This window comes from Chelonia mydas, chromosome 2 (assembly GCF_015237465.2).
Source record: "Chelonia mydas isolate rCheMyd1 chromosome 2, rCheMyd1.pri.v2, whole genome shotgun sequence".
Classification (NCBI taxonomy): Eukaryota; Metazoa; Chordata; order Testudines; family Cheloniidae; genus Chelonia; species Chelonia mydas.
Window position 1 is genome coordinate 227,426,496 of NC_057850.1, and position 20,598 is coordinate 227,447,093.

At 41.5% G+C, this 20,598-nt stretch overlaps 1 protein-coding gene across 3 annotated transcripts in view; it reads right to left on the reverse strand.

Annotated features, from left to right (window-relative positions):
- Positions 1-5,336: 5,336 nt before the first annotated feature.
- ARHGAP21 (Rho GTPase activating protein 21) overlaps positions 5,337-20,598 on the reverse strand; it is a 194,278-nt gene continuing 179,016 nt past the window's right edge. For all 3 annotated transcript variants that reach the window (XM_027820951.3, XM_027820952.3, XM_043541347.1), the window contains 10 exons: positions 18,409-18,551; positions 18,123-18,278; positions 17,938-18,016; positions 17,091-17,164; positions 16,916-17,005; positions 14,090-14,215; positions 13,857-13,898; positions 13,423-13,528; positions 11,442-11,473; positions 5,337-7,865 (listed from right to left, as the gene is read on the reverse strand). In XM_027820951.3, coding sequence (XP_027676752.3) covers positions 6,147-7,865; positions 11,442-11,473; positions 13,423-13,528; positions 13,857-13,898; positions 14,090-14,215; positions 16,916-17,005; positions 17,091-17,164; positions 17,938-18,016; positions 18,123-18,278; positions 18,409-18,551 — 2,567 coding nt within the window. In that variant the 3' untranslated portion in view covers positions 5,337-6,146. The remainder of the gene's footprint in view (positions 7,866-11,441; positions 11,474-13,422; positions 13,529-13,856; positions 13,899-14,089; positions 14,216-16,915; positions 17,006-17,090; positions 17,165-17,937; positions 18,017-18,122; positions 18,279-18,408; positions 18,552-20,598) is intronic.

Here is a 20,598-nt window from a genome sequence, read left to right on the forward strand (position 1 = left end):
GGTGAAGGCCCTGATCCCTTACAGAAAGATAGGCTTCTACTGACAATATTACTGCTGCAAGGGACTCAATGAACCTTAGACTTCAGCAATCACACCAGTATTGATGTAAATACCTGAACCAACTCTGGCTCAAGTAGAGCTGCTCTGGATTAGAATTGAGACAGCAGCAAGGCTTGTCAACATGATGGTTAATCAGAGCTGCCTTGTGTAAAGTTACTCTGCAGGCAAGGACATAAGCAAGTTGGGTACTGTCCCCTGCCTTTTTTTTGCTAATTTGTCTCCTCTAAGACAATAGTGTTAGTCAGTTGATGCTTCCCTCCCGTTGTTTTCTTCATGCACTTGAGGCACTCTCTAACATGAAGTGGATTTATTCTTTGTATGCAGCCTTAGAAACTTCTGCTCAAGACAGCACAAAGTCATTATCCACCCTTTTATTAAGACTGCTGCTATAAGATTTTACGCTGTCACTTGCAAACAGTGCTCTTGCTGTCAAAGCATTTCTATTCCCAAAATTATGGCCTAATTTTCTGGTCTTAAACTATTTTACAGAATGTCACATTTGTTTCTGGCTGTCAGTCAGAGCAGGAAGAGAGCTTGTCTGGGTGGGAGTAAGGTCAATGTTTAAAAGATCTCCACATACATGATCTTCATTAACATACTGGTCAGGCTTTTGGTAAAGACACTTATGAAAAGGGTTTGATGTTATTTTCACTGTTACCTAATAACACACACCAATGAATCCATGTTTCCAGCATTGACACTCCATTTGCTTGTAAGAGAAACTTGGTATAAGCTAAGCAAGAGCCCACACCTGCACAGAGGCTTGACGATTTGTTGCTAGCATGAATACACGAACAGACCACCAGATGTACTCAAGTCTTCTCCAAGATGGGACACTTTATCCAAACAGAGCTTAGTTATGTTTTACAAAACATGTCAACCCCTCCCCAACCTCATATTTCGTAAATGATTGATTGTGCAAACCTAAGAAAGTAGCTAGTTAGTTAATTGTGGTTTTTAGACATGGCTGTTTTCCCTCAGACTATATATAAAATACTAAACCTAAAATTGAGACCATCCTAACCTTACCTCTACTTCTGTGTAACACCTATGACTGCACACACCTTAATGCACTGACAAATGTACTTTTATGCTGGCCTACCATGGGTCACATTCAGTTATCCATTGCCCCTGGTGCCTCATCTCTCCTGCTGGGCTACAGCCATGACCATGCATTCCCTACCCACTAGGCACCACTGCAGCTAATCTCCATGCTTTCTGTGTCCTGCATTACCCCCGCCCCCTACCACACCCACACACCCCTCTCCTTGCTCAGTTTGAGCCAGACACAGCAGTACTAGCCCCAGCGGCCCTCTAGTAACCATGTGTGTATCCTGTGCCCAGCCCCTATCACTGTGTGGTGCAGAGGAAAAATGAATTCTATTGCTAAAGGCTACTTACTTAGTCACCTCGCCACCTAGTTGTCTATAGGGTTACACTAGTGTAAGTGATAGGAGACTCTCAGCCAATGTGTCCTTTTAACTGCTCTCCATGTGCTGAGCACTGAAAATGAAGGCTGTATATACAAGACCCACTTGTCTTTTAAGCAAAATTTATCATTCACAAATACATACAAAATGGACACAGCATCTCTTGGGGAACTGATGAGTGTTTCCAAACACAAAACGCTCATGCTACCAAAAAAAAATAAAATCATGGACTACACATTAGGCAAACTGGAACTACCTTTTTTTGGTTCAAAAAAAGAACACCCTTATGCATGTTTCTCTGATCAAGGACACCAAGGACCTGGAGTGCAGTGGCTGTACCTCATAAAGTGGGGCTTTTTCTATTAAGAAACAGGCCATCCTTTCTGAGACTCACTTCTGGCAAGAGGAATTCCTGAGCAAACAGTATCTCAACTGCCAGCGCTGAAGCAGAGATGGCTCAGCAGGTGCTTTCTATAGGGAACAGGTCTCCTACCTGCCCTGCCACCTTCGGAATCTCTCCTCATGAGGTGGGTTTGGGTTTTGTTTTTTTTTGTTTTTGGGTAAACTTGACACAAATTTATTTTAATTTACCACCATGCCCCATTCCCCAGTTGCCCCCCATTTCCCTTGGAGCTGGGCAGAAGTCCTTTCCCCATCTACTGCCCTGGAATATTAACCTACTCCAAAATTTTGCAGCAGGACCGCTCCCTTCATCCCTCACCAGTGTGCCTGCCCACCACCTCCACCAAAGGAACAGGGGGCTACTACTAATCCCAGCCCCTCACTGAACTGGGCTGTGGTGCATGGAGAGGGGAATAAAGGGAGGATGGAAAATGATATTAGGGTAAAGAGGTGTATTTGGCTTCCTTTTTTTATTGCAGAGGGATCAGCTTTCTAAAGTCTGGAACCAGTAGCCTCCAGCCTTCCCTGCAGCAGTGAGGCTGTCCTTAGAAGGGTCATGAACCTGAGCTTGTTTTCTGTGGGACTGAAGCCAGGGTTACCCTATTTGAACATTCAAAAAAGAGTACACTCCACCGCAGGGGAGGGGGGGGAATTTGCTCATGCACCCCCTTCCCTCCCAGCCACGCAAAAGTGCTGGCAGAAAAAGCGGGCACGCTCGCGCCTGATCAACTCTTCTTTGGGGAAAAATAATGGCAAAATCCCAGATGTTTTTAGATATTCCTCCCAGACGGCCATTTAAGAACCAAAACGCCAGACATATCCGGGCAAATATGGACGTATGGTAACCCTACTGCAGCCAGGTTGCCCTTAAAAAGATTGTGGCACATGGTGGTTGGGGAACAGGTAGTGAAACCCTATGAGGCTGAAGGGGGCAGGAGACACACGGCGCTCAGGAGACTGAATGAGAGAGATGATTATACATAGGGGCAGAGTTGCTGGGGGCAGCAACATTGAAGGAACACCACAACGGGATGGGGGGTGTAGGAAAGAGGGCCTTTCACAGCAGCATGTGGTGTAGGAGGCTACCATCTCACCTTCAGGGAAATGGGTGGGGTTGGGGTAGGATGTGACAAAGCAATCTGGCATGCAGGAGAATATGGACAACAGAGTAAGGGTATTAAGGAGGAAAGTGAATATAAAAGCATGGGGGAGAGCTTGGATAGAAATTCTGAACGAAGGAGGAGACCGCACCAACCCTTAGGAAAACAGAAGGGAGACAGCCCCCCAACAGGCATTTTTGCACAGTGGATTTTGAACCTGAAAGGCACTCTCATTTTGGCCTTTGGCAGCTTCTCCCCTACGATAAAAAAATCAAAGCAAAGTTAAGTGTGAGGTAGGGATCCCGCAAGATAAAAAAAATAACCCTGAGATTTTAATATAGGCCCATGGTGCTTGAACATTACTGTATATTGGGCAAAGGGAACAGAGGGGCTGTCACTATGCTACAGACGGAGGCTCCATCTCCAGTTGGACCCAAAGGGTGCCCCTCTCTCACCCTACCTTCCAAATGACCAAAACAAGGAGGAATCGCATCATCTAAGGGCAACTGCAGTTCCACAGGATGGTCAGCAACAAGGGAGCCCTGTTGGTGGCCCTTGCCTTCTTCCCTGCCTCAGGGTGAGAGAGCAAAGCAGAAAGGTGGTTGAAGCTTGGTTCCATTTTCGTAGTGCTCATTGTAAATGTCACAGAAGGTCCTGCTCAAAATCAACATTCAAGAGTAGTTTAATTTAAAAGGTTGGAAGGAAAGGTGTGCGGTTGCTTTCAAACCAAACTGAGTCCCCCCCACTACCCCATTTAAAGGGGAACATCGCTTTGGAGATGTCAAAAATTACAGGCCCTAAAAATGCATTATTCATCTTTTCACACCTATCCCAGGAATGTGCATTTTTTTTCTATTTCCCATTGAGAGAGCAGTCCTCTTTCCATTTGATCACTGCTGAATCAATTCAAGTATCTATTTAGGAAGTATAAATTGTGGAGGGTCTCCCATGTTCCACAGGTAATAGTACGCACTTTGCTTCTTAGAGAATCTGCTTCACCCGTAAAAAGATGTCTAAAGGCACTTGCACTCCATTCATATTTTCATGTACTTTTATTATGTGAATATCAGAGCAACATAGTATCCATGGTGTTGAAGTCCCTTGCTGAAATGTGCTTGAAAAAGGAGACTTTTGGTCCTGACTGAAGAGTGAAATTAAACTGCCAACAAACTACTGACTTTGAGAAGCTAGCAAAGATTGATTTTTCCTTATATTTCAAATGGAGATGCTACTTATGCACCAGCATCACAGTATATCTGGAAAAGGTGTAGTTAAAAGTTGTTAGAGGGACAATAAGAACAGAAATAATTTTTATTTCAATTGCTACTGGGCACGGACATATACACAAAACTTCAGTAAAGAGAATTTTCATGGAACATTATCAAACAAGGTACTGTTCCTTGTGAAGAAACATTTATTTCCATTGTGAAAAGTAAGGTAGATATAGATTCAAGTACAGAACTATTACAGCCATTTTGAACAAAATGAAAAAGGCTCTATATGGAACCAAGCCTGCCTACACATCGCGCTTTGTTAGTACTGAGAACATGTGCATGAAAACAGAATTTTTGTTGCACAGAGTTTTTGTGCTCCTGCTGCTCATTCCCCGCTTATGAGTGACAGGATTATTGTTACCCTCTTTAGAGCAATTAACTTTCATGTCACCAACAGAGGATTGTGACTTAGAGGGCAAATACCTAGCAGTGGACAAAGTAAGGAACAAATATGCTAGGCAATAAAAGAGGAGAAACCAAGTATAACATGTAGATAGAATTGTTTGTAAATAGAAATTTTTCTGAGTTTTCACAATCCATCAGCTGGTCTTTACAATGAATTATGAAAGAGAGCACTGATTTGGCTGGTGGTATGGAAAACACCAGAGATTAAGGGTTAAGATATTCAGCATTCTGTGATTCTGAAGGATTATTGATATTTTCATATTTTCCTGAGTACCGCAGAAACGGCACATTGAAGGAGGACCACCTAACCAAATAAACTTCATTTGGTGTATGATATAGGGCCAGATTATAAATGGAGTTTAAAAATCAAAATAAAGAAATTTACACATCTGAACCTTTCTGTCACATGCTATACTTGCGGGACTGTCCCACAGACACAGAAGGTTTGAAAACCTTAGAGTCCTTTACCTATGAATAACTCACACATTTGTAATAGTAGCTTCTTTACACTCTGCAACCCAAAACCTTTGAATTGCCTCTTTCCACACAGAGACAGTCATTCATTCCAGACAATAATTGCAGGTTTTCTTATATTGGGTGCAGTTGCGGACTGCAACTTGTAAGCAATCATTTTAGAACTATTCATTAGAATGAAATTCAGGCCATTCAAGGAGTCACAAAAACAATTTTATTTCCAGTGTTTAAGTAGATGCACACAGGCATGATACAAGTTTGAATTCATTAAGTCTTCATGCAGAATTATATTCTTCTCAATAAAAGAAACCAGTTCCATCCAGGATCCACTATCTACACGCCTATGTTACAACATTTATATCAAATCTCGTATCTGAAGAAAAGATACACATGTAATATGTACATTTAAGTTACTTATTTTACAGATTAAAAATTCAAGTCACATAAAACACAAAAACTGTATTAAAATTGGAATATAAAACTCAGAGATCCAACTGGAATGCCTAAAGAATGGAAGCTCTGTATCCACCTGTGTTAAAATCTGTAAAATGTAATGAAATTTGTTAACAATAAAATGCGTTTGTTTGTTTGTAGTATGTTTCTCTAATTTAACAATTAACAATATGGCACCCTAACAAACCAAATGAATTTATGATGAGGCACTTGTTCGTGACTAACCCAAAAGAACAATTTTTCTGCATACTAATGCCAGACCAACTTTCAGTCATCAAACCATATACACACTACATAGCATGTTGCATCAGATGCTTTGTTCAACATTTGTATGCAGCCATCAAATATACTTTTTCTTAAAATAGATATATACTTTTAACTTTTTTTAAAATGTTCTTCTGGCTGTAGTAATGCACTGTGAAAGACTTTCCACAGTGCATATGGATGAAACCAGCCCAAATGAAGGCTGCATAAAAACAACAGTACAGGAAAATATATACAGAGTTATTGGGAAGTGTAACAGTAAGCTGTAGTGGACCTTTCCCATTTCAAAGATACTGGTAAAATCGAGATCTAACCACCTGGGTCCCAGAGAGTTTATGAGGATGGGCATCAACTGCTGCACTGAAGCTGCTTTTGTTCATGCTCTGATAAGTTTCACCATTTACCTGGTCAGGAGGCTGGAGTGGTCCTGACAGAGGGGGTGTTCTATTGATCGAAGTCAAGCTGCTAGAAGAACTGCCTTCATCTGCCTGCATCTCTGCAGATAAAGGCAGATCTGCCTTTGATACATCTGTTAAGCTAGTGTTCTCAAGTTTGGGCTCTCCAGTTTCACCCGTATTAAGGTCAGTTGTGCTAGTGCGTAAACGTTCCCGTGCAAGCCACTCTGAAATTGAGAGGTCCTGGGCTGGACATTTTGGCTTCAACCGATTCACAGCTGAAAGCTCAGATTCTCTTTCTCTACTTTGACCCTGCTCTTGAGCTTTCCATGCGTTCAAAACACTTATTTCCGCAAAATCCCTCTGCCCTCCAAGTGTATGCCTTCGCCTGATATTTTTTCTCTTTGAGGTCTCTGCAGAGCTAGATTTTTGATTTCCTATACCAAACATATCATCTGCAGATGCTTTGAGACGCAGTTTTAATCTGTCTGTTATTTTAAGTCTCCACGTAGGTTCTTGTTTTTCAGTTTCACTTCTAGTTGATGTAGTTAAACTGCTTGTTGATCTTCCTTTTTTCATTATATCAAACATTCTGGTCATTGCAGGCGACTCCTTCTCACTCTTGGCATCCCCTGATCCTTCGCTATCTGTTTTGTGCCGGGCAGACTTTCTTCTAGATAGCGTATCACATTCAATAAGTTTATGAGAGCTAAACAGTCTGCGGCTGTCTAACTTTGGTGTTGAACTTCCCTCAGTACAACTTACTTCGCTTTCTTCGGAGTTCCTCCGATTTGTTTTTGGCACTTCTTGCATTTTCCCCCTGAATATCCTTTCAGCAGCAGAACTTGTAGCAAAGACGGGGAAATCACTTTCACTGTCCGTTTCCATAGGACGGCCTTCACTGATCAATTCACTTCTTTCATCATCAGCCTCATCCCCCTTGCTTTCTGTCACCGATTGCACTTCAGGGCTCAGCATATTAGACTCTAAGCCAGTTACATACGTAGTAGATGAAGTGGTTGAGTAATCTGAGGTGATAGAACTGACATCAGCAGCTAAAAATTCAATGCATTTAATTTCAGGGCTGGCTAATTTTTTGCCTGAAAATCTGTGCAGGGAAGCCTGGGAAGAAGTGCTAAGCATAGTGCCAGAGTCAGACACTGTCTCTTCAACCTGGGATGAGGCTTGTGAAATAGGCATTTTAGGACTATCGTTCTGTACCGTTAACCGGTGGCTGAGATTCGGTGACTTTGTATATTTTTGTTGGTAAGGTGGTGAAGGCTCCTCTAAATGGATGCTCTCTTTCCTCAATGATTTCTTTTCATCCTTTGCAACAATCATGTCTTTTTTAGTGCTGTTCTCTTTTTCTTTCAGAACCAACATCCTTTGTTTTCTTTCTGCCATCTCTCTCTCACATTCCTCTTTTGTTACATCACCATGAGATTGTTCAGCAAGCTCCTTCTTAAAAAATACATTATCCAACTCATCTTCTGAGCTGCTTGGTTGTGGTTTTTCTTTTGTTTTTTTCCGCTTGCGACTAGCTGCTGCAAAGATGGAGGACACAAGCAGTTCCCTGCTATACTGATCCTTTCCAGATCCCCAAGAACCCTGTTTTGAACAAAAATAAAGGAACACAGTTAGCAGTTAAAACATGTACCAGCATGCCATTGGTTTGAGATTTTATGTGGGTATTCTGGTCTCCAAAGCCATAGTGCTCACTGCTGTTTCTTCAGGGAATACTGCTCTGCGTGTCTGGCCTGCACTGCCACACTGGGCACCCTACATCCTCCCTTTCCCTACTTTGCAGCAGAGTCCCTCTGTCTGCCACAGTCCAACTGCAATTATTAACTGGGTGCTATATTAAGTAGTTAAGGAGACTCCAGAGAGCCTAAAAAGACCCTCTTCAACATCAGAATCTAGTGTGATCTGTTTGACAGAGAACATTCTGCGTGGCTCGAACTTCAGTCCCTCCCTCTTCCCACTTTACACCTTTTCTTTGAGTGATCTCATACAACTTCAGCTACCATCTCCAGCCTGAAGACTTACATATACCTTTCCACTCCTGACTTGTTTCCATCCATCCAATCCCAGATCTAGGCCCATCTTTCTGACATTGCCTCCTGGATGTATCATCATCAATTTAAGCTTAACATAGGGAAGATCAGTTTTGGCCATGAAGCATTCTCTGCTCTCCACGTTCTCAGTCACTTATGACACCACCACAAATCTCCCCGTTATTCAGCTGCGAGATGGTCATCTGACTCTTCCTTTCCCCTTGCTCTGTATCACCTAAGCCCGGCTCAAATTCTGCTGCTGCTTTCAAGGCACTCAAGAGATCCAGCTTTTCTTTCCTTCTCTCTAGCTAAAGCTCTTGCTTATGCCCTCATCTCCTGTTCAGATTCGTGTGACCTCTTCTCGGGCCTCCTTCACCAGTTACTCCCCTCCACGGGATAGTTAAGATAGTTTTCCTTGCCTGTTCATCTGTCCATGGTACCCCTTCTAGGAATCCTTTCACTGGTTCCCCCTCCTCCTCTGCATCAAATTCAAGCCACTTGTGCTTGCTTTCAAGGTCCTGTATAGCTCTGCCTCTATATCTTTTTGTGTCGCCCTTCCATCTGACTCCAATCCCACTGACCTCAGCCCTCCATCTGTCTGCTTCTGCCACAAGAATCCCTAGGCTTTCTCCAAGACCACTCCCTATGCATTGAACTCCCTCCCTGAACTTGTCCTCAAGGCCACTATCCTCTCCACATTCAAGTCCATCCCGAGGGCCCACTTTCAACGTGACTTCTACAAAACATTAATGGGCTGCCTATGGCAAGGTGGGTGGTGAGGTACTTAGGGACAATGTTTTGTTTGTTTGGTTTTCATCATCACTACAATTATAGGTGCTCCCCAGAAGATTTTCCTTAAAATTTTTTACACCCTTTTTGGTTTTGTTTCTTAGTAAAAGGCAGACTGAAAGTTTTAGGTGGTACATGTTTGGTTTTTTCAGTGATTTTTCTGCTTAATTATCTTAAGCCTTGTCCACATTAGACAGTTGTTCCGCAGTTCTATCAGTATAAAGGTGCTTTATACTGGTATAGCAATTTCTGTACAAGAAGGGGAATAACTATACCAATATAAGTCACTTTTATTCCAGTCTCACTGGTATAAACTGGTATCCACACTATGATGTTTACTGGTATAACTATTTTGGCTTATAAAGAAAATCACATCCCTAACCCGAAGTTATACCAGTAAAACTTTCAACTGTAGACCAGGTCTTAGGGAAAAAACAATGCCAAGTTCAGTCTGCTTTGGTTTTACCGAAGGGCCACTGGTGGAGGTTTCTGAGAATTTTTACTATTAATAAATCAACTGAAGGGGTAATGTTTGATTATTTAATAAAGTCTTCCTTTGTTCCAAATGTTAACTGGTTGATGTAGATAACAAAAACCAGTCTGACTCACAATTCCTCTCCTTCTGAACTACCCAGCTCACACTCTTACAAACTCTGGTTGTGTCTAGACTGGAAGACTCAGGAGTGGAGACGCAGTACAATGCTAACATCACAATAGCAAATATAAAAAATAGGCACAAATTTAAGTCTGCCTTTGTACATCACAAAGCAGAAAGGAAAAAAAAGGGCAGGTGGTGGGAGATCCTAATTATTTGTCCTCCTTTTTAGGACACCTTAAGAATAAGAAAATATTTTCAATAATTGTCATCATTACCAGGTCACTTTTCTTATAAGTATCCTTTCCCCCACTCATATTCTCTATTTGTTCAATCTTTATAGATCATAAGTTCTCTGGGGCAAGGGCCAAGCCCCTCCTATGTGTGACCATGGTCTAGCACACTGTAGGCATTACCACAACAACAACAAAAAATGACTACATAAATAAGGTAAGTCAGTTGCTTACATCAGTCAGGGAAGCTTTAAAATAGCAAGACTCTGAAGTTTGCAGGTTGGCATTTCCAGGGCTGAGCAGTCTGCTCCATTTATTTGCATTTAACTATCCATATTTCTAGTCTCTCTTCCCCGCAACATGCTATAAAAACTCCACAGCCCAGCTGTGCCACAACTGTTTTTATGCATATAAAAGCCAGGGCCAGCGCTAAGGGGTAGCAAGCAGGGCAACTGTCTGGAGCCCCGTCCCACAGGGGGCACCGGGAAGCTAAGTTGCTCAGGCTTCGGCTTCAGCCCCGGGTGATGGGGCTTGGGGCCCCGGGCTGCAGTCCTGTGCTGAGGGGCTTTGGCTTTCTGCCCTGGGCCCTAGCAAATCTAATGCCAGCCATGCTTGGAGGACCCCCTGAAACCTGCCCACAGCCCCCCAGGGGGCCCCGGACCTCTTGGTAAGAACCACTGATATAGGATATGTCTACACTGTAGTTAGACATCCATGGCTGGTCCCTGCCAGCTGACTCGGGCTTGCAAAGCTCAGGCTAAGGGGCTGTTTAATGCAGGGTAGATGTTTGGAATGCTCCCATCTCACAGGGTCCTAATGGCTGGCTCCAGCCTGAACCAGGATGTCTACGCTGCAATTAAACAGCCCCACAGCCTGGGCGAGCTGCAGGTTTTAATTGCAATGCAGACATACCTATAAAAATTTGGTGGCTCAGCCTGCAATTGGATCGAAGCTCCTGAGTCCCAGTCCTGTATCATACCGACAAGACCATCCCCTCCCTACCTCAAAAGTGCTTTCTAATGGGTTTTAGAAGAGAAATCTTTGGCTATACCAGTTGGCTTCTTATGGAGCTAGGATCCATGACCGTCAGCAGAAGCTGCCCTTGTATTCTACACATACTTTACAGACTGAAATAGAGACAGACATGCAAAAGTTGTTACACTAGTCTGAGTACCAACAGCAGGCAAGCAATGGAGAGGAACATACTATATAACCTAAACATGATGTATAAATAAATAGTAGTTTATAGTATATAGACCCTAATTGTAACAAACATTGCTTCAGAGTTTGCAGCTTCCCTTCATGAGAGTCAATCTTTACAACTGAGTGACTTTTTCCACTTTCATGCTCCAAAATTAATTGGAGAAGGAATATTGAATATAGCACCACGTGTTTAAAATAAAATCTTAAATAATGCCATATGTATCCATGTATAAACAACCAATGCAAAAAAAATGCAAAGATCTAAAAGTAGATTAGAAGTTTAGTCTTTATAATTTCACAAAAGATTTACCTTAGATTTTGCTGAGTCACTAGTAGCGGAGTCTGTGGAAAAAATCAGTTACAATATGGTCAGTTCTGTGCAAAATTTGTTTTTGCTACAGACAATGATGGACTTATGGGGGGGGGGGGGGGGGGGGGGGGGGGGGGAAACAAGCACAGACCAAAATGTGAGAGCAAATAAAAACCAGAACAGAGTGGATAATCAGAGCTCACAAAGATGCAAGCTGCACCACAGAAAGCCACCGCCATGAAAGGATGCTGTGAATTGTAGGCAGAACCAGCTCAATGACAGGAATGGCAAAGGAGCCCTGTTCTTCTAAATAAAAAACAGAAATGCTAATGTTTATCCATGTTTTAAGTGTACAGCCCTGCAAAACTGCAGCTGAGAGACCTTTTCAGGATTGTCCTGGGTACTCTCCTGTGACTGATGTGATACACAATGCAAAACTGAACATCTTAATATTGTTGGCTGCCCTAGCTGCAAATTGAGGTTCGCACGGTTGCATTCATTTTGTCAAACAGTTATTTGACATAAGGAGTAGCATTTTAACATTGTGCTGTGTTTTTTAAACCCCAATTTTACATCTGTATTCTCCTCTGAGTAACATATTGGTGAAATTTTACTTTTACCTAGCTAGAGTACAGCAGCTACCAGTTTTGTATTTCTCTATAACAAGCGTTATTATGAAATGAAAAATGAACACCATAATTTTATTGTCTAGCAAAAACGGAGGTTATACAGTTATAAAGGGGGTAGGAAAGGGCTAGCACAATGACCAGAACATGTTTTCTTTGACATTTTCCAACTTTTGTGGGACTTTTTCCCCAGAATTAAAGAGCTGAGCCCCATGCCACACCCCTTTTTGACACATGGCTAATGCTTTATGACTAGAAAAACTGGTGGACCATACCATGCTATTCCTCCTCAGGGTCTGCTTCAGAAATAACAAGAAACAGCAGAAAGACTTTTAAAAAGTAGCATTGATCTGTTTAAAATACTCTTAAAAGAAAATTTACAGCACAGATCAATTTTTTTTTTTTTTGCATTTACAAGAAACGGGGGTTTCTGCAGACAAGGCAGCTACAATGTGGGCAACAGTCCTCCTTCTTCCTACAGTTCCAGCTGTCCATCAGTGACATCACAGAATCCACTAGTGACATCACCGTGTGATAGACTCCTCCCACTTCACCTGTTTCAACGTCAGTATAGAGTGACTGTTTCAGTAAGTGCTGAACAACCCTTGAAAAACTAAAAGAAATGCTAGAGACAAAGGGATACCTTTTTGTGGGAAACAACATGCTGGGTTAGTGCAACAGTACAGTGGGGGTAAAAGAGAGTCACCAAGAACATGCCTACAAATGCTAGTACTTAGCCAAACCGACAGGATGGCAATTGATAAACACAAGGAAATAAGCTTTAATATAAAAATATTGCAGTATACTTATGAAAATGTCATCTGTTGACAAGCAAAGTAACGAGTTTTAACTGCATTCCTAACTTTGGGATGAAGATCTATTTAGAACCGTGTAGAAGGTAAAAACTTTCTGCCATCACAGCAACCACTTATACAGCAGCACATATCTATTTGACCCTGTGATGATTATTCCATGGAGAATTGTGAATAAATAAAATAGTGCATGCATGCTTGTTGGCCCTCAGTCTTTCAATGATTACACTTATAGATTGGAAAGTTTTGCTGACCAACAGATCATACAACTCTGTGTAAGCAAAACAGCTGGTCTCTCTCACCAACAGAGGTTGGTCCAATAAAAGATATTACCTCACCCACCTTGCCCTTGTAATATCCTGGAACCAACACAGCGACAACCCCACTGCATACAAACACCACTATAGACACTTAAAAATACTCATGATTGTTTAGAAGAAGAAGAAAAACCAACTTATTAGTAAAAGAATATAGAAAATTACAGTGAATTAATAGAGTAGGTTATTCTAGCCTACGGACTAACACTGTCCAGGCAAGAGTTACCTGATACGTCTCCAGGAGATACTCCCGTCCTTCCAATGTTGGTGAGTAAATGATCTATGTTTGGCACTGGCTGAGATTCTACAGTGTTTTCCTCCTGAACTGTTGTCTACAGTTAATAAACAAAGATCTCTTCATCATCGTTTCACAATTAGTTCATTATGATTCAACAGCATTTAGAAAACAGCACTATTTCACCTGAGGACACAGTTTCCTCATGAGCTCTAATTTTTCCATATTGCTTTATTGCTTTTAACAAAAACACACGAAACTTATTAGTTCTTTCATTACTGCAGAGACTGGAGAGCTAGAAAGGTGTTTCTGAAGAGCAAAGCATACAATGGCGCAGCAAGAAATATTATGCATTCTAAGGATATCTGGACTGTGTTCTAAACTAAAATGAATTAGAACACAAATATTTAAGGAACAATACTTACAAGAGGCTCCTCGGCACCATCTTCTGTGAAAAACCAGTCATGCTACAATTTAAAATAAAAAAAGTGAAAACCCCGCAGGAAGTGAAACAATCAAATGTGGACAGCACTAAAAAGGACAGTTTTGAGAAAACAACTCCAGGGACAAAACTCAGAGCCAAACTTGTGCAATATGTGAAAGCAGATCTGTCCAAGAAAAAAATTTTTTTTTTAAATAATGAAATGAATTCACTTACTTTTTGGATAAGTGTTTCTACAATTTTGTACTGGTCTGGCATGTGAGTAACCATGTGCGTCATGTTGTCTTCAGATGTCCTCACGAGGGTTGGACCAAACACTATAGCCAGGTTTCTTGGTTCCATCTAATAAGTAATGGAAGTAGATCTGCATTACAGATTTATAATAGGGATATACAATAAATACCCATTACAATAAAATACATTAAGCGCCACTGAGGCTTCCTAATTAACTTACTCTTAATTTGTGCAATGCATAACAACCAGTCTATAGCTATTACTGCTGTTGTTTTTGAAGCCAGTTAAATTAATGACATTCAAAAGATTTTCAGTAGTGCTCATATCATCATCCTCGGAAGTCTGATACATCACTTTTTTACATTAAACCTTTTATAAATGTACATTTCAGATAAAAAGGCAAAGATGCCTCTATACAAAACCTGGTCGAGTTCTGTACAGTGGAACATATACTCCTTTATTGCAGTTCAGAACCCAAACTGTTGTATATAACCAGGGAAAAGCTAAATTAAAAAGGACTCTCTCATATCTTCCACCTGTGTTATTGATTTTACATAAAAACTAGATTATGTAAAAATACTAACTCTGTAAACAAATAGTGCCTTCTAATTAAGATATTTAAGCATCTTCTAGACACCCTAAGTACTGGGAAACTTCCAAACTATAACTGTTTTATTCGACCAGGGAAGAATTTCAGCTACTAATCAAACACTTCTCTCAAAAGGTATGGAAATCTCCACTGTCCATGCACACCCTAGCCTGTGATGCACAGAACCCGTTCCACTCCCATTCACCCCTGGAGAAGGCAGCAAACATTTTGGACCTTATGTGGGTCTATCATACTTAAGCACCCAAATGTATCAGATAATCTCCTCAGCACACAAACCACTGATTCTATAGATCATCTGCTTTTTAAACTGCACTTTATGACAAAAACCATAAGCAAGTGTGCAGGTCATTGCAGACTACATGGCTCTGGGAAGAAGGATAAAGAAGTCCGAGGCACAAGTCGCGTTCTTGTCCATCAGCACTGGTGTGTCCAGTTTTGGGCCCCCCACTACAGAAAGGATGTGGACAAATGGGAGAGAGTCCAGTGGAGGGCAACGAAAATGGTTAGGGGGCTGGGGCACATGACTTATGAGGAGAGGCTGAGGGAACTGGACTTATTTAGTCTGCAGAAAAGAAGAGTGGGGGCGGGGGTGGGGATTTGATAGCAGCCTTCAACTAACTGAAGGGGGATTCCAAAGAGGATGGAGCTAGGCTGTTCTCAGTGGTGGTAGATGACAGAACGAGGACCAATGGTTTCAAGTTGCAGTGGGGGAGGTCTAGGTTGGATATTCGGAAAAAACTATTTCACTAGGAGGGTGGTGAAGCACTGGGATGGGTTCCCTAGAGAGGTGGTGGAATCTCCATCCTTATAGGTTTTTAAGACCCGGCTTGACAAAGCCCTGGCTGGGACGATTTAGTTGGGGTTGGTCCTGCTTTGAGCAGGGGGGGGTTGGACTAGATCTCCTGAGGTCTCTTCCAACCCTAATCTTCTATGATTCTAAGTAGAAGCACAGCACTTCTACTATGCTTTATTATATATTGTGGCTTACAGTTTATCTTCTCATGCTCATGACATGGAATAAACTCATAATAAATGGGAGGTAACGTGGTCCACAAGAATGAGAACAAGACTGCAAGTCAGGATGTCTTGAGTCCTAATCCTAGCTTTGACTCAGTGTGTTGCCTTGGGCAAGTCAGATCACTGCTCTGTAAAACTGGGATACCACCACACTACTTCTCTATGCTCTGAGGATTGATTAGCTGAAATTTTTTTATAAAGTCTAATTATCATAAGGTCTAATTATTATCAGACAACACCCTGAACAGTGCTCTAGGCATTGTACAAAAATGTATATTACAGTTTATGCTATCACCATTTCTTACAGGTTTGCTTTTATTTATCTACAAAATCTGATAATTATTTGTAACAAACAATCATACATAATTAGGCAGAGGGTAAAATTTTCAAAATCATTTCAGTGATTTAGGAGATTAACTCCAATTTTCAAGTGACGTAGGTGCTTGGGAGCTTAAGTCTCACTGAAAGTTAACTAGACCTAGGCACTTCGCACCAAAATGACATTTGACTATAGGACTTAGGCGGTTTTTAAGTTTTACCCAGAGTCTTTTATTCTGAAGGATCCTAAAGCACTATACAAAGTATTGGCCCAATCTTGAGAACTGCAGAACATTGAAATCAAGTACAGCATAACATACTACACAGCAGTGGGAGAACGAGACATTTTTTAAATGAAATAATGGCAGACCCCTATTTTTGTGAGATCTTTAATGTTAATTATCAGACAGTAAACAGACTAAGCAGACTTCTCAGGTCTACACAGAAAACGTGTACCCTTTTAACGGAAATTGGTTTCGAACTGTTCAGTTCAACTAGTTGAAATCTTGCATGGGCACACATAAATCAGTTTACAACTGGCTTATGTTGAAGTTACAGAATTAAACAACATGTATATAAAGCCAATTGTAAACCAACTTAATTGTGCCCACACAGGTGGTTTGTACCCAGTTTCAAGTAAATAAAAATGAATTTTAGTTACACCAGTACACACTTTGTAGACAGACAAGTCTCATCCAAAAGCTCCTCAACACAACAAAAGGCCTTATGTTGACTTTACCGACCTTAACCAATAAAATGCTGGGTAGACACAGATGGGTTTATCACCTGAAATAATCCTACACAACGAAATTTGTTTAAATAAGTAAAATGGAGCAAAAAGTCTTGTATATTTGGTTTGATACCTTGTTCTTTTCTGAATTCTCTGCTACTGTCTTCAGATGTGCAGAAAGAAACTTGAGTGTTTCATAATGATGTTCAGGTAAATCATGAATCTGAAACAAAAAATCTTAGTATGGCGTTTAAAGTATTTTAGTGCTAAATTGTACTGCATTTAAAATGTATTCATCGTTAGCATACCAGCCTCTTAAGTGTTTTCAGCCGCTCAATAGGATCTTCTTTTCTATTGGCATCTATGAAATCTGCATATTTGTCTGACAAAAGAAAAAAAATCTGTTTTACTGCATGTGAGAGAGAAGTTTTATAGAGAACATAAGTGAACCTGTTTCAACTTTTACATAATATGTCAAGCAGCTATAACTGAAAAATAGCTCAAAGAATTTGTGTCAAATTAAATTGATAAATTCTAATAATTTGATTGGGAATCTCACTGGATTGTGGTTATAAAAATTAACCTACTACTAATTTAAACAGAATTTTTTAAAACCCCCACTATTTATATTCAACCTATAAAGTTTAAACCTATAAAGAATAAAAATATGTTCCATCTGCAGTTAAAGTCAACAAATTCCATGCCCACAGCTGTGCTACCAAGTTGAATAGTGGTTACACACACATCCAGACATGCACGGTTACATTATTTCAAACTACTTCAGAAGCATGAGGAAATCAGGGAGGCGAGGAGGAAGGAAAATGGGTTAGGTTTGGAAGAGGTCTAAATTATAGGATACTAACTATATACTAACCTACTACATACAATGCAATGTAGACATGAACAAAGTATGTTCCTGTTTTGGAACCATTTACAGTGATTCCTGGGCAGTTAGAGAAAAATTTACTGTCAGCTCACACATGTAAGCCATTTTAATCATAATCATTAGCCTTTTTAATAAAGAAATGTGGAAGTTTATTACTTCATTAGGTTGTTTTCACTTAATATTTTCTCTCAATCATTTGAAGGCCCAAATGAGGATTAATATTTGACGAAAAAATTCCTAAAACAAGCTCAAAAGGGAAGACAACTCACCATTAGTAAAAAGTGGTTCTGGGAGCTTTCTGAAGAAGGATTTCAGTAAACTGCTTATCACATTCAAGTCTCGCCATTTCTATGTATTCAAAAGAGAGACAGACAAAGACTCTGTATTGCTATAATCATAACAAACTTTCTAGAAGAGATTATTGTAAATGGAAATATAGCAAACACCAACTTACATCATCATGAACATCGATGTCAGTCATTCCTTTATTGAGTTCCTCTTGCATACTTGAGATAGCAGCATTGTTTCCAGGGACTCTGTATATACCTGTGTATTCAAGGCCTCGTTCTTCAACCAGTTTGCAGCATATGTCGACTATCAGTGGAATATACTGGGGGGGGGGGGGGGGGGGGAGAGGGGCAGGAGAAGATTGTTGGTTTTGTTTCAAAATGTCTCGTACACAAGTAAGAACATACACATATTTTCAAACTGAAGCGAAAAGAAAAATTGTACTTTCATACTTTATTGGTGTGAGCTGGGGGACAGTCATCAAGCTTAACGCCAAAGGTTCCTAAAGCAGATGGCTTCTTCTCAAATGTCTTTCTCATGATGTTTGGAATGCCTTTTCTCCATGTTCCCTTGTCTTTTGGTGGGCTTGTCTCATCTTTTTTAAAGCAAGTGGGGAGAAAATGGAAATGTTAAAGTCATACAATCAAAACCAATTCTGATTAAAGGCAACAAAAATCACAAGCACAAAATTATTGTGTCTTTGAAAGCGTGGATATTTAACAACTGTTGTATTTCCTACTCTCTCTCTCACCCTTTTCCCTCTAGCAGTCCCACTGGTTTCCATTACTGAAAGCAGCTTCCCATTCAGCTTGCACATTACCACTGTGAATAATGATTTTAGATTCTGAAGCTACTACTCTTTGCAGCATGCACCATTTCAGGAAAAAGGCAGCAGAAGGGAGTAGTATACCGCTCAATAGGATTCACCACCATGTATTCTAGGGCACCTCAAAGTAGAGCAATGAGTAAGATCTCATTTGATTCTCTGACATGTCCACAGGTTTTGTTAGAAACAATCTCTGTCTTCATTAAAAGGGCACTCACTATCGTCAATTTTTATTTTCCCACCACCTGTCAAACCAAAAAGGCCAACCACTTAGTCTTTCATGATTTGCTGCATTTTCACCACTTTCGTTGTCCAAACTCCCTGCAGACACACTAGTAAATATGCAGAGTTTCTCAGACAAAACCAGGCATCTGGCCTCCACTGAAAGGGTGTGACTGGATTTTGCCAGCCTCCATTAGGCTATATAAAAACCACACACTTCTGTCTCTTCACATGACTTGGAAAAAAAAACCTAACAAACAGTTACCTACCTTTTCGTAAATGTTGTTCTTCGAGATGTGTTGCTCATGTCCCTTCCATTCTAGGTGTGCGCGAGCCCACATGCACGGTCACCAGAGATTTTTGCCTTAGCGGTATCTGTAGGGTTGGCTGTGGCGCCCCCTTGAGTGCCGCGCTTATGCGTCGGTATATCAGGCGCCACTGGCCCTATGCCGTCTCAGTTCCTTCTTGCCAGCAACTCTGACAGAGGGGCAGGAGGTTGGGTAATGGAATGGACATGAGCAACACCTCTTGAAGAACAATAGTTACAAAAAGGAAGGTAACAGTTTTCTTCAAGTGCTTGCTCATGTTGATTCCATTCTAGGTGATTCACAAGCAGTGTCCATGGAGGTGAGGTCGGAGTTCACGGTCGTGCAGCTTGCAGCACTGCTCTGACAAAGCCACCGTTGTCTCGAGCTTGCTGGGTAATTGCCTAATGAGATGCGAATGTGTGGACAGACAACCAGGTAGTGGCCCTACAGATCTCTTGGATTGGAACCTGTGCCCTAGTCAAGTGTGCTGTCACAACTGCCGGCAGAGGCATGTTTGCCAGCTCATTGCATTAGAAGATGCAGGCAGTAATACAGAACAAAATCCTCTGAACAGAGACACTGGGCAACCCTTTATTTTATCTGCCACAGCAATGAACAACTGCACTGACTTACAGAACAGCTTTGTCCTATCTATGTAGAAGGCCAGCGCCCTCCTGACGTCCAGGGCATGCAGCCTGCATTCCTCCTCTGACGCATGAGGCTTTGGAAAGAAGACAGTAAGTATATGTCCCGGCCAGTTTGAAACTGGGAAACTACCTTGGGCAGAAACGCCGGGTGCAGTCGCAGCTGGACCTTATCCTTGTGGAATATCTTATAGGGCGGTTCTGAAATAAACACCCTGATCTCAGACATGCTGTGGGACGACGTTATCGCAACTAAGAATGAAACCTTCCAGGGGAGAGCAGGAAGCCAGAGACTTGAAGGGAGGCCCCAGGAGCCTCAATAACACGAGATTCAGGTCCCAGGGAGGGGCGGGATCCCAGATGTGTGGGTAGAGATGCTCCAGGCCTTTAAAAAACCGGGCCATCATGTCATGAGCAATGACTGACCTGCCTTGGAACAAAGGGTGGAAAGCCGAAATAAAGGCCAGGTGGATCCTGATCGATAACAGGGACAAACCTTGGAGTTTGAGGTGCAGAAGGTAATCCAGAATCTCCTGCAGCAAGGCCTGCTTGGCCCAGATACGCTGCTCCGAGGTCCAGCACGTGAGCCTTTTTCACTTGGACAGGTAAGTCACTCTGGTGGAGGGTTTCCTACTACCCCAC